The 12,970-nt window shown below is 35.7% G+C and overlaps 1 protein-coding gene across 2 annotated transcripts in view; it reads left to right on the top strand.

The window, feature by feature from the left end:
• Positions 1–12,970, top strand: part of SEC24B (SEC24 homolog B, COPII coat complex component) — a 45,985-nt gene that overhangs the window by 23,636 nt on the left and 9,379 nt on the right. For both annotated transcript variants that reach the window (XM_042049668.1, XM_042049667.1), the window contains 13 exons: positions 1,087–1,268; positions 2,783–2,967; positions 4,130–4,232; positions 5,111–5,237; positions 5,857–5,966; positions 6,892–7,004; positions 8,391–8,509; positions 8,858–8,913; positions 9,220–9,426; positions 9,791–9,914; positions 10,532–10,690; positions 11,123–11,296; positions 11,944–12,054. In XM_042049668.1, the coding sequence (XP_041905602.1) occupies positions 1,087–1,268; positions 2,783–2,967; positions 4,130–4,232; positions 5,111–5,237; positions 5,857–5,966; positions 6,892–7,004; positions 8,391–8,509; positions 8,858–8,913; positions 9,220–9,426; positions 9,791–9,914; positions 10,532–10,690; positions 11,123–11,296; positions 11,944–12,054 (1,770 nt within the window). The remainder of the gene's footprint in view (positions 1–1,086; positions 1,269–2,782; positions 2,968–4,129; positions 4,233–5,110; positions 5,238–5,856; positions 5,967–6,891; positions 7,005–8,390; positions 8,510–8,857; positions 8,914–9,219; positions 9,427–9,790; positions 9,915–10,531; positions 10,691–11,122; positions 11,297–11,943; positions 12,055–12,970) is intronic.

Raw genomic sequence — 12,970 nt, forward strand, 5'->3', positions numbered from 1 at the left:
TTGCCTTGTTCTGGCCCCTGGGAGTGTCACAGTAGTTTGCCTTAGTTTGATGGGTTCCTGATTAAAGTGAGGTCTCTCTCAATTAGAAAGCTGCTATTGTTATCCACATAGGGTCTAGCAGGATTACAAATTCTAACTTCTTGCCTAATAACTAACTATTTTGGTTCTGCTGAACGCATATTCTAAAAACAACTTGTTCCTTCTTTTTTTCCTTAAACAGAGTCAACATTACATTTCTTAAATCTGTTGATTTTTTAGTTTATTGGATTTTTTTCCCTCACGGAGTGTTCATTCCAAACATAGTTTCTTGGCAGTTGGTTTCTGGAGTGCTTTGTTTCTTTGCTTGCACTTTTCCCAGTGGACTTTAGCAAGCTTAAATTCTTCTGAAACTTAGCTCACATTTGTAGACATTTCTAAAGAGTAGTTTCATCTATTTACAACTGTTAACTTCACTATGGATTTAGGTCTATGTCTTACTTTCAGTTTGACTTCTAAAACTAATGGAACTAAACTGTACTGCAGTGATATACAAGAGAAACTTGTATCAGTTATTAACTTCAAGAGAGACCATGCTTAGTTTCTTCTCTGCCATTTGTGAATACTGTCAGAACATAAGATTAAGCCAGCTGAACTATTCTCTAACTGTAGACACAGCTTTTCATTAACTGTAGAATCACAGAATGATTCTAGTCATGTTTTGACATTATTCAGAAGTGGTAGAGGGGAGACTTGGTCTCTTCTGTGGTTTATATCAAATGTATATGTTGGAATAAAATGTGGTTCTAAGGGGTTATTCTTTTTTTATTCAGTTGAAATAATTTTTTTCAAGTTCCCTCTTTTTGTAAAGCAACATTTTGTTTGTAGTGACGCAAGTCTCTGGTCATCTTCCCGTATACACTGTCTTTGTCAGTATTCTTGAAATAATCTTCCTTGCTAATTTCTTTTTTCAGTGCAGAAAAATAACTTGATGGATAATGAAAAAACTTATAAATGGCAATGTTGTTTTAAAACATTTAGTTTACATTTAAATTTAGAAGGAAATAATAAGTATATTGAATACCTGTGGGATTTCTTTTGTCCTTCCAGAGACACGTTCTGTGACCAGCAGCCCAGTTCCCGCTCCATCAGTCCTCCAAACATCAAAAGCTTCTAAGCCCTTTGGTTATGGATATCCAGCACTGCAGCCAGGCTACCAAAATGCAACACCACCTACTCCTGTGCAGCCCAGTAATCCAGGACACCATCCTGGTTTTCAGCACTATCCACAGGCTTGTATTTTTAATTTAAATATTACTTCATTAAGTACTTTGTGAGAAAACCCTTTTCTGTGTGATCTATTTCCCCTTTATTTTCATATTTTTATAATTTCTGAGACAATAAATATTAGGTATAATATTGATGTCATAGCTGTGGTTCTAAACTTACTAGCAGGCTTTTGAATGAAAATTTTAAGAGTGCCTCCAAGTAGTTAGACGAACAAGTTTGCTTCACCAGTTATGAGCAACCTCCACAGTGTTGAGGTTTGGTGTTTGAAAGAGCTGGACTTTATTGATAGGAAACCATGAAGAAGCATAAGGAAGTACTTGATCAGCATATATCAGAGCATAGGCTATGATCTCAAATGATCTTATGAGCAAGGCATGGCATAGGGTCCAGATAGAGAGCTCTATAGAGCTTGTGCTGGGCATGTGTAGTGGAGCAGGCTGCCTACATCTGACCTGCTTTCCTGGTAAAGAGAGCACCAAACACCCAAGAAATTGTGTACAATCACCTGATTCCTGTTGTACACTGAGAACAGTGACAGAAGAGCCAGACACTGGGGCAAGACACAACTGCTGAAGAAGTGCAGAGAAATGTATGTGTGAAGGGGTCTTGAAAAAGAAACATAATGATACACAAATCCTGCTCTCTGAATAAGAGCCAGTTGGCAAAACAGTGAAACTGCTGTGGTGGGTGACCAAAATTCCTTACTGCATATAACAACCAGGAGCGCTTTCACTGTCACAGCCATAATGTAAAATGTGATTTGGAATAAATGTTTAATTTAATTTTTTTTTTTTTAATTGAAAGGGTTGGCTTCATCTTTAATGTAAGATGGAGTTAAGCTCTTTTCAGGAGCACACTGTAAAAGAACAGCAGTTGCTTCAAGTGAATTGTGGTTGGATCTATAAGGAGAAAATTCTTCAGGATGGGAGTGGGGAAGCACTGGAACAGATTGTGCTGTGAAATTGTCAATCCTTAGATATTTTCAAAACTTAGCTGGACAAGTCTATATGAGCAACCTAAATTAACTTCTAAGTTAGCCTTGCTCGAGCAAGGGGTTCGACTACCAGACCTCAAAGGTGCCTTCCAACCTAACTTTTTCTCCTCTTCTATGGTGTTTTGTTTCAATTTAAATATTTAAAGGCAGTGTCTGTAACTTGGAAAAGTTTATTGTAACGTAAGTTAAATTGCAGCAGAGAGTGGGAGAGAAATTGTGTCAGCATTTTTAGTAACTTGTTTTCTTATGCCTGGAGAGATTGAAGGATGTGTGACTTCCAGTGTTGATTTGTGTAATGAATTTGAATTTTGTCCAATGATACACATTTGGAAGGTGTGTCACATTTGTCTTAGCATTTTTAAATTTCTGCAGTACAACTCTGTTTGTGTGGGTTTGTTACTAACTGCTGCTGTATCTTTTTTTAATACATGCCTGGGATGGAGGGAATTACAAGAAGATTGAGGGTTGTTATTTACACATCATTGTGTGTTTACCTGTTTGTCATGCTGTTACTTTTTTCAGCAATATCCAGGTGCGAACCAGCTGTCCTCTTCCTTAGGAGGGTTAAGTCTACAGCATTCTCAGCAGCCAGAAAGCTTGAGACCAGTAAACCTTACACATGATAGAAATATTTTACCGGTGTCTTCAGTTCCAGCACCTGTGCCTAACTTGAATTCTGATCTTAGGAAATTAAACTGCAGTCCAGAGTAAGTTTACTGGGTCTGGGACAGCGTCTTACATTTTTTAGTGGGCAATAATTATTTAAAATGTCAAAAAATGTCTAAACCGACTCCTGACTTTAAATCTTAGTGATGAGCTAATAAAACCCCTTTCAATTGAAAATAAGTTTATCCTCTGAATACTTAAACAAGTATTGAAACTGTCCTGCCATCAGAATACATAATATGCAGTGAGTGTAGCTTGTTTCCTAATACTTTAATAATTTTGTTTTATCTTCACCTTGTTTTATCCATTTAAAAAAAAACCAGTCTTTTAATAAACACCTTAATGTTATGCAGTATGTTTAATAGAATATTTTCATAATATTGCATAGGATTTTCTTCACAAAAATATTATGATCATGCCTGAATACATGTAATAATGTATGAATATATTTTATTATGGTAATTCTGCAATCACATATCCTTTTACCTCTGATTAACATTAAGTAGTATTATCAACTATCCCAAGTCACGTGCAGCTAAGTACAATGGGAAGTGCTATTCCCCAGAGATTTTGTTTGTAATTCCAAAATAAATATTCTTCATTGCCCTAAAGTGACACAGCATCCTTATTGCTGTAGTGACAGTGCATGGTCCCACCAGAAAGCAGAAATCAGAAAACCGAAGGCCAGGAAGTCATTCTTATGTGTGGAACACTTTAGACCACACTGTTTGTGCCTTGGGCTTTTTTAGTGTCCCTTCAGGTTACACAAAACAAGAGGTTTTTACTCTCTCAGTATTTGGGATTGTTTTCTGCTGTTTTCTTACATAAATATGACATCCTGAGAACTAGTTAAATACTCTATTACTTCTGTAGTTCCTTCACTGGAAAAGTCTTTATAATGAATAGAAAAAGACATAGTTTTCATTGAGTATTGTACCTAAAGGTTTTCTGTCTCTTAATTGCAAGTTAGTTTTGTTATACTTGTATTGCTGAACTACTAAACTGCAGAGCAGGGGAGTATTTTTTTGTTCATTTCCTTAGGAAGCCATTCTAAAAATCTGTTTGCATTTTTTAAAATTAAATTATCTTTGTAAAACATAGGGTTTCTTAAATTTCTAAGTTCTTTAAAATCAGGTGTTAACACAATGTTTTCAGCATCTTTTAAAATGTTGTTTTTAACATAATTTTTCTGTTTCCTTTCAGCTCATTTCGATGTACATTGACAAATATTCCACAGACACAGGCTTTGTTAAACAAAGCTAAGCTTCCTTTGGGTTTGTTGCTGCATCCCTTCAGGGACTTAACGGTAAAGTATCTTACTTTTTTTTCAGTGTGTTTATTTTATATATGCATTTGTTCTATTTTCATTCAAACAATAAAATATAATGAACTCTTAAGTCCTAAGTTTAACAGAAGTACCAAAAAATTGTCTGTGACTTAGAGAGGAGGAGAGCAAAAAAAGCCTTGAAATTGCTACTTCATTGAAATTCATAGGGGAGAAGCTTTGGAGAAGTCCTTCAAGTTTCTTTTTTTGTTGATGGAAATCTTTGCTTGCCTGTGGTTCTCCAAAGAATCTCCGCTCTGTGTGTTGGGCTCACAACTGTCCGATACCTCTTGAAAAGGTGTTCACAGAGCTCTCCTGGAGAGAGGTGCTTGGTTTGAATGGGTGACTGGCCTGATACTTGCTGTCAATAGAATGTAAGCACAATGTAAGAGTGAAGCTATATTCATAATTGTTAAGCAACTCCTCTCAATATAATTTATTAGCACTTATGTAAAAATGTGAATAACTGTCTGGTATAACTTCCTTTTATAAAATGTGTGTTCTTTGTGTAAGGTTTGCTTTCTGTCATATTTCATACAGAGTCACTCAGTTGTCCTATCTTTCATAATTCCTTTTGCTATAGTAGCTGTAATTTAAAGTAATTTCATTTAAGATCTTACTACATCTTTGATTTTGAGATTAGATTAAGGCAATAATTAAATGTTACTTGTTTTGATTTTAAGTGGGCTATTGTTTTTAGTAGACATAATAATTACTCTATGAAATTGAACTAAACAGCTAAAAGGAAAGATGATAGAAAATGTAGTCTTAGAAAGCTTTTATGAACTGTACTGCACAGTGATGTTTTCCATAAAATGTATTCTATACCTTTGTGACAGCTTTTCATTGTTTCTTTTTAGCAATTACCAGTAATAACATCAAGCACAATAGTGAGATGCAGATCCTGCAGGACTTATATCAACCCTTTTGTTTCTTTCATTGATCAAAGGCGGTGGAAATGCAACCTGTGCTATAGAGTTAATGATGGTAAGTGACTGTCGCGGGAGATGCTTGCATTTATAGAATCTCTTTCAAGTATTTGCATTGTATCAGTCCATGGGATACTTTAGATTAAAACATAGACTATACTGACAGTGTTCTTATGATCCAGAGAGTTTGAAAAACATCTTAAGTCAGATGTGTTGTGCATTTTCTCGAAGCAAAAGATTGTTTTGCAATCTGCGGGGAGATGAAGAAAATGTATTCATATTATGCTGATTACTTGTCTAATGAAATCAGCTAATCCCACTGACTGCAGTTGCAATATGCAAATGGAAACACAATAACAGCTACAACTGCAATCCAGGCCAGAGGTTATGAGAAACAGTACAAATTGCTGCTCGTTGTGAAATGCTCACTTGCATTGCTGTTTTATAGTTGGGAATATATTGTTGTTCAAAAAAAACCTTTCTAATTACTGAACTTTGATGTTAAAGATATGCTTGAGATATTTGAAATATTCCTTTGTTTTATGTATCCGTAATGTGAATTTTTTGCTGGTGCAATAATTGAAATGTGCCCACATTACTTTGGTTGTAGCTGCAATAATGTTTTTTATTTGCTGACAAAAATATAATCTATATTGGGGGGAATTTTTTTTTAATAGTTCCTGAAGAATTTATGTATAATCCTCTGACACGGTCTTATGGAGAGCCTCACAAACGGCCAGAGGTGCAAAATTCTACAGTGGAATTCATTGCTTCCTCAGACTATATGGTAAAAAAAGTTTTTGTGGTAGCTTCAACAGCAATTGCATATTAATATAATAGAGCTTGTAATTAATGTTGCATATTGCTCCTGTGATGTGTATTAATTTTCCCATGAAGCTCCTCTTAACATCAAGGAATAGTTAAATTCATATTTTGAGTTTTGGTTAATGTACACAGTCAGAATATTTTCACTTAAAGGTAATTCAATGTGTGTTGTAATCCAGTGTAGTTTAATGTGGCACAGTCAGATTTGAATCTGATGCAGTGTAATTTCTGCCTTTCTCTCTCCTTTTGAGGAGGTTTTGAAAAACCAGTAATAGAATAATAAGCAAATTAATTCAGCTTCAAATTTCTAATTAGTAGTTGTGAAGAAATGATTCTTATTAGGAGTCAGCTTACAATTGCTGTGATAGTGGGAAAAAACCTAGTTCATAATGACATTATTAGCAGCAGCAAAAATAAATTGTTCTCTTGTCTTTGAATTGAAACACTGCGGCAGACACATTGAACAGTGAATAACAGAGCTTGTTACACATCCTATTCTTGGGGGAAGGATGTAGGTAGGATACTTTAACCCTGTTTAATGGATCACATTGTCCATGTACTGAAAGAACAATGGAATTTAAAAGATGGGAGTCCATATCTTTCATCATGTTAGACTGTTGGAAGGAGGGACTAAAACACCCTTTTTTTTCCTGAAGTATAGCATTTTATGTTAACTACAAATAGCAGTTATTAACCACTGGGGATTGTGGTTAAGTCTATCTGCATATTGCTTAGTAAATTACCTTTATTTCATAATGTATACCTTGCATTTTTCTAAGTATTCCCTTTTCCTACTTCCCTTTCTAATGACTAATCACTTTTAACATTTCTTTGAATATGATTTTTGAGTGGTTTTGTTTTGTTTTTGTTTTTTTTTTACTTTGTAGCTTCGTCCTCCTCAGCCTGCGGTATATTTATTTGTTTTAGATGTGTCTCATAATGCAGTGGAAGCTGGATATTTGACAATAGTCTGCCAGTCATTGCTGGAAAACCTAGACAAGTAAGAGTATAAATAACCTTTTCAAATCAGCTAACATGTTGTTATGAAGAATTGTCAATTAAAATTTTGAAGGAAATTTCAAAGTGTCTAAACATTCTATCCCTACAGGGCAGAAGTTCCATTGCCTGGAATTTCTTCCCGGCATGTGTATCTGCATATAATTTACTTACTTATCTGCAAGGAGTATTTAGCTGTAACTTCTAACAACATGTTGATTGTACAAAGATTTTTAAATTGCATTCTTCCCCCCCGCCAAGAACAAAAAAAAAAAAAAAATTACAGAGCCTAAATTGTCTGGTTCTTGTGCTGAAACGTCTGAGGTGCTGCAAACTGGATTGAGAGTGAGACTGCCCAGGTGAATTCTGTTGTCAGTTTGGTTTTCTTAGATCACAGTTACCCAGATCTACCTGTGCCAATTTCTGTGTGTTTTCATTTTTGCACTGGGACAGCATGTATGGGACTGTTGCTCGTGCTTTTTGAGCGAGGATTAATGAGCTTCACTGTGTTCATGCCTTTTGACAGCTAATCCTGTGGAGGCCTTGCCTTGAAAATTCCTTTCTACAAGTTTTTCTTGGGGAGCTTGGTTTTCTCATGAAGAAACCAACATATACATTAAAAATCTTCACTTCCATTTTTTGGTTCAGTCTTTCTTTGTTCAGTTTTTTACAGCTGTTTTGTCAACAGATTCTCAGAAACATGCTTAATTATTTTAGGAAAATTCATAAAATCCCATGCAAAGTCTACAAGAAAATCAGTGCATCCACCTCATTTATATACCCAGATGGTAACAACAATATTTGCCTCTATTGCTTTTGGTCACTGTCATGGTTTTCAGCACTTCATGATGTTTTTTATATTTTATTTGAGAAATCCCATGTAGTCTTTAATTTTGTATTATGCCTGCCATACACTGAAATATGGTCCACATGAGAAGTAAGTATGTTGCATTGTAGAGACATTGGATTTTGGTTTAGAGCTGTAAGTACTCTGCAACTACAGCTACACTAACTGCATTAGTGAATGGGGGCTCTGAATTAGGAAAGAGCACAATGCAATGTTTTCTATTAAAGAACTGAAAAGGCTGCCTTCTTTCATGTGTAATGTTTAAATGAACCTATAAAGTTCTCTTTTGAAACAAAACATCAATTAATAGTGAGTGCTTGTCTGTAACACTTGGTTTTATAAACTGTATTATTACCCCAGCTTTTCAGAAAATATTGAGGGGATATTGCTTGTATTCATGCTTCAGATCGCCCTTCTTATGTTCTCTCCCTTCACTTCTTTACACATGAACTGAGTTTCTGCTGACATCAGCAGGAGACCTGAGTATCTTTCTGCCTTGAGAGAGAGATTTAGGGCTTAATAGTTTATTTTTAATTGCTTCAGGCTGCCTGGAGATTCAAGAACAAGAATAGGGTTCATAACGTTTGACAGCACTGTTCAGTTTTACAACTTGCAAGAAGGTTTATCACAGCCTCAGATGCTGATTGTCTCAGATATTGATGGTAAGTAAAAAGAAAATGGAAGTTGAATTTTTGAGAACCTATTATTTATTTTTTTCCCAGAACGAAGGCTAGAATCTCTCAACTATTTGGTATTTTACAGAGTATTTTTTTGAAAAATAGTCTTGCACTAACTACAGAGTAGGCCATGTTTAAAATGTGAAATTCAAAGGTTAATTTTGCTTTGAATAGGACAAGCTTTGTATAGACTGTATTACTCTCTCTAACACATATTAGAAAAGTAGACTGTTTTGTGGTGTGTGTGTGTAGCAGTGGGCAATGAAATGTTTTGTTCTATTTTAGTGCTACCTTTTTCTTTAATAAAAAAGTTTTTTTCTTTTCTCTCTACAGATATTTTCCTACCTACACCAGATAGTTTACTTGTAAATCTCCATGAAAGTAAAGAGGTATGATTGCTCAAAATACATCATTAAATTTAAGGTGTTAAATGTTCAAAATAGATGCTCGTGTTAAACTTTGAATTCAAGCTTATCTTCATAATATGTGGTTCCAATGCTAAATTTTCATTATGGAAGTATTACATGTTGTTTCTTTGATACATCACAGCTTTTAAAATTACAACTTTGTTTTCCTTAGTGTATTAAAACTAAACTGAAATATTTGGTACTAATTCTTTCCCTTTAGTCATGGCAATACAGCTTTTTAGAAACAGCAGAAAATGTCAAACTTACAAAATCTCATTTGTTCTGCAGCTGATAAAAGATCTACTGAATGCGTTACCAAATATGTTCACCAATACTAGAGAAACACACAGTGCATTGGGCCCTGCTCTTCAGGCTGCATTTAAACTGATGTCTCCAACGGGTGGTCGGATCTCTGTGTTTCAAACTCAGCTACCGTCTTTGGGAGCGGGGCTTTTGCATTCCAGAGAAGATCCCAATCAAAGGTCAAGCACAAAGGTAAAAACCTTACTACTAATTTCAAGAGACTAAGGACTGGCCATGTCTTTCTGACTTGCATAGTTCTGCAGATCAGTGCTTGGTTTTATTTTATAACAATTCACTAAATTTTAATTATGTCTATGTTTATGCATTTAAGATCACTAGTTTATACATGTATGTGTGGTGTTGTTTTGAAGTGTGTGAGCTGTCTTTTGGCCTTTGGTGCATCATTTTTCTTGGCAAGCAAAAGAAGCTGCAAATATTTGTGATTGGTTTGTGATCAGTTACTCAGATGCTGCAGTATAGTACATCTTTTGTTCCATGAAGTCTAAAAACTGTGATTGTTGCCTTAACTCTTCCCTGTATGATTTATTCACTAAAGGTGGTCCAGCATCTTGGTCCAGCAACAGACTTTTATAAGAAGTTGGCACTGGACTGCTCCGGCCAGCAGACTGCTGTGGATTTATTTCTCTTAAGTTCACAATATTCTGATCTAGCTTCTCTTGGTAAGGAGTACCTCATTCCCTCTTTGTGCGCTGTTGTCTCTCTTCAGAAGCATAGGCTACCTCAGGAATTCTTACATCATGTAAATATTTTAGCACTTCTGTAATTGCAGCTCATGTTGCAAAGGAATTGACCTTGAAGTTGATAGAACTAAAGAACAGAAGTATTACATTGGTGGTATCAGACAACTTATTCTAGGATTTCAAAGTTTTAAATGAGAAGTATTCTCCTGCTCAAGAACAAGAAACAGAAACGTGGCAAGGAATAAATGGAGTTTAATTATAGGGGTAGAACAGAGGTTTCATCTTTCAGTAATTATCCAAGATTTGTCTCTGCACACACACGTAATTTTGCCTCTACACTATTAGATGTTTTTGCAAGCACTTCAGTCTTAGCTGCCAAAGGTAGGATGCTTATTGAGCTTGGTGTATAATTAGGTCATTATGGTTCATTTCTGTTTTCAGTGGCCTGAGTCTGGGACAGTTCTCACTGTCTTACAGATGTGGGTGATATTGAGAAGATGAACATAGATGTGACTTGTGGAAATCTGGACACAATTTTTTGTCCTAATTTCACATTACAGTTTTACTTCTTAACTGTATCTTTCCTTCCTTCACAGCTTGCATGTCTAAGTATTCTGCTGGATGCATCTATTACTATCCATCTTTCCATCGTACCCATAATCCTGCTCAGGCTGAAAAGTTGCAAAAAGACCTGAAAAGATACCTTACAAGAAAGATTGGATTTGAAGCAGTTATGCGCATAAGATGTACGAAAGGTACGTCTTAAATACTGATTCATATGGAAAGGTTGGTGTAGGTGTGTTAGCAATCATTTTTATTGTGCTTAGTCTTAAGCAACATTAAATTGAATGTTATTTCTCTTTCTTTCAAGAATAAGATAGTTACCTTCTTTATGTCAAGTTAGCTTTTGGTGTTTGTTTTCTTGTTTTGTTTTTTAGTTGATGGTACCATCTCACTGTAAGTTGACATGTGTAGTGTAAGGGCATCATTCACTTTGGAGTGTTCATAATTGAACATGCACTCTACAGGATCATGCTGAAATGTCTAATGATTCATTTAATTGGTTCTACATGATAGAATTTTTACTGTTTTCTTAAACCTTAGCTTGAGGGCTGTGGGTTTTAGTTATTGATAAGAGTTTTCTATGCTGTTTTAACCTCACTCTGAATTACTGAATCTGCTTCTAGGTCTTTCAATACACACTTTCCATGGGAATTTTTTTGTACGATCTACTGATTTACTGTCCCTTGCCAATGTCAATCCTGATGCTGGATTTGCAGTACAAATGTCCATAGAGGAAAGTCTGACTGACACATCTTTGGTTTGTTTTCAAACAGCTCTTTTGTATACTTCCAGCAAAGGTAAATAAATTCAAATTAATTGGTCAGTGGGCTTTATGTTTCTTTTTATAATGTAATGTTTGTATAGTTAGTTACAAAGCCTTTTGTTGTGCTCTGTACCCTATGTGGATCTTGTCAGAGCTAGTAAGCCTACTTGGCAGTTAATCACACAATGGAAATCCTTACAAATTCTGTTTTAGTGTGAAAATTTCATCTCCATCTGACATAGTACTGATTCAGCAAGACTCTTTTACTTAAAAGTCTGGCCATTGTTACCAGCAGTAGCATGTTTGGCAGGCACTTTGCCCAAATCCACAGACGGATGGATTGGAACAAGCTGCAGTTGCTACATTGGGTGGGCATAAAGAATAGCAGCTAATTTCTGTGCTGGAAGATGGCACAAAATTTTGGTATGGATATCAGTGTATTTGTTTGTAGGATCAAGACACTTATTGTGAATGTTGCTAGTTTGTGTTATCAATTTGAGCTGCTTTAGAGTAGAATTTGAACAGATTGAGACAGGAATGGGAGACAGTGTTGCAGCAATTTCCTGACTGGTATGTTTTCTAGAATGGGTGCATCTTAGATGGGAGGACATACTGTAATGACTGAATTTGTTTACTTCTACCAGGAGAGAAGGCATAATGGTTTCCACTTATTTCTCTTAGGTGAGCGTCGGATTCGCGTGCACACACTTTGCTTGCCCGTAGTGAGTTCCCTGTCTGATGTGTATGCAGGAGCAGATGTACAAGCAGTCGTGTGCCTCTTAGCAAACATGGGTGAGTAGAGACCAGAGAGATTCACATGGTTTTTTGCATGTTCCTTATTTTGCCAGTCATTTAATTAAAGTAGTGAGCAAAGCCTGGATATTATAGAAAAGGTTGGAGTGCAGCACACTGAAGCCTGTGAGTGCAAAAGATGACAAACCCAAATTTATACTGAAACTGCAAACTGAAATATTACTTGTTCTGAATACTTAGATGACTTAAATCTTTTAAAAGGAGCCTTCTTTCTTTGTTCTCTGGATGTTAGTAAAGGACAAAGAATATAACATACTTGGATCAAAACTCTTATTTTTGTATCGTCATTATCATTGTTGTTCACTCAAACTTCAGCATTCTAAGACTACTTAAGAAACAGAGATTCAGTTTAGTGAGTTGCTGGAGACTAAAAAGGAACTTCTGGCAGCAGTCTATCTGAGATACTGGTTTTCTATCCCTCTATCCTGTTGTTGCCAGGTTGAGGATTTTTACTTATCCCTTGCTTGTGAGTCATAAGTAGCTGTTTCATAGACATAGCTGTTAAATATGTAGGACTCTGTGCAGCATTTTAGTGTGCTATATTGTATATTAATAGTGAAATCAATTACAAGAAATAAATTGTAATTCTGTGTCTTTTGGGGTTGGAACTAGATGATCTCTAAGGTCCCTTCCAACCCAAACCGTTCTGTGATCTCCTCTTAAGTACACATTGAGTCCAGCAGGTGGCTTCCTCTAACCAAAGGATTTGCAGCCCTTGCTCAACAGAGAAAAATTTACATTTACATAGTGCATTTACACTAATCAGAATTATGCCACTGAAGTAATGGAAGAAATATCTTGGGGGGGGGGGGGCAAAAATAATCAAAATTAATTACTGCAAATCTTCTCTTGGAGGTTGGGCAACAACATTTCAACAATAGCTAAGTTGTTTGTA

This window comes from Corvus kubaryi, unplaced genomic scaffold, assembly GCF_017639235.1.
Source record: "Corvus kubaryi isolate FWS band 111438036 unplaced genomic scaffold, C.kubaryi_AGA036_p1.0 71, whole genome shotgun sequence".
NCBI lineage: Eukaryota > Metazoa > Chordata > Aves > Passeriformes > Corvidae > Corvus > Corvus kubaryi.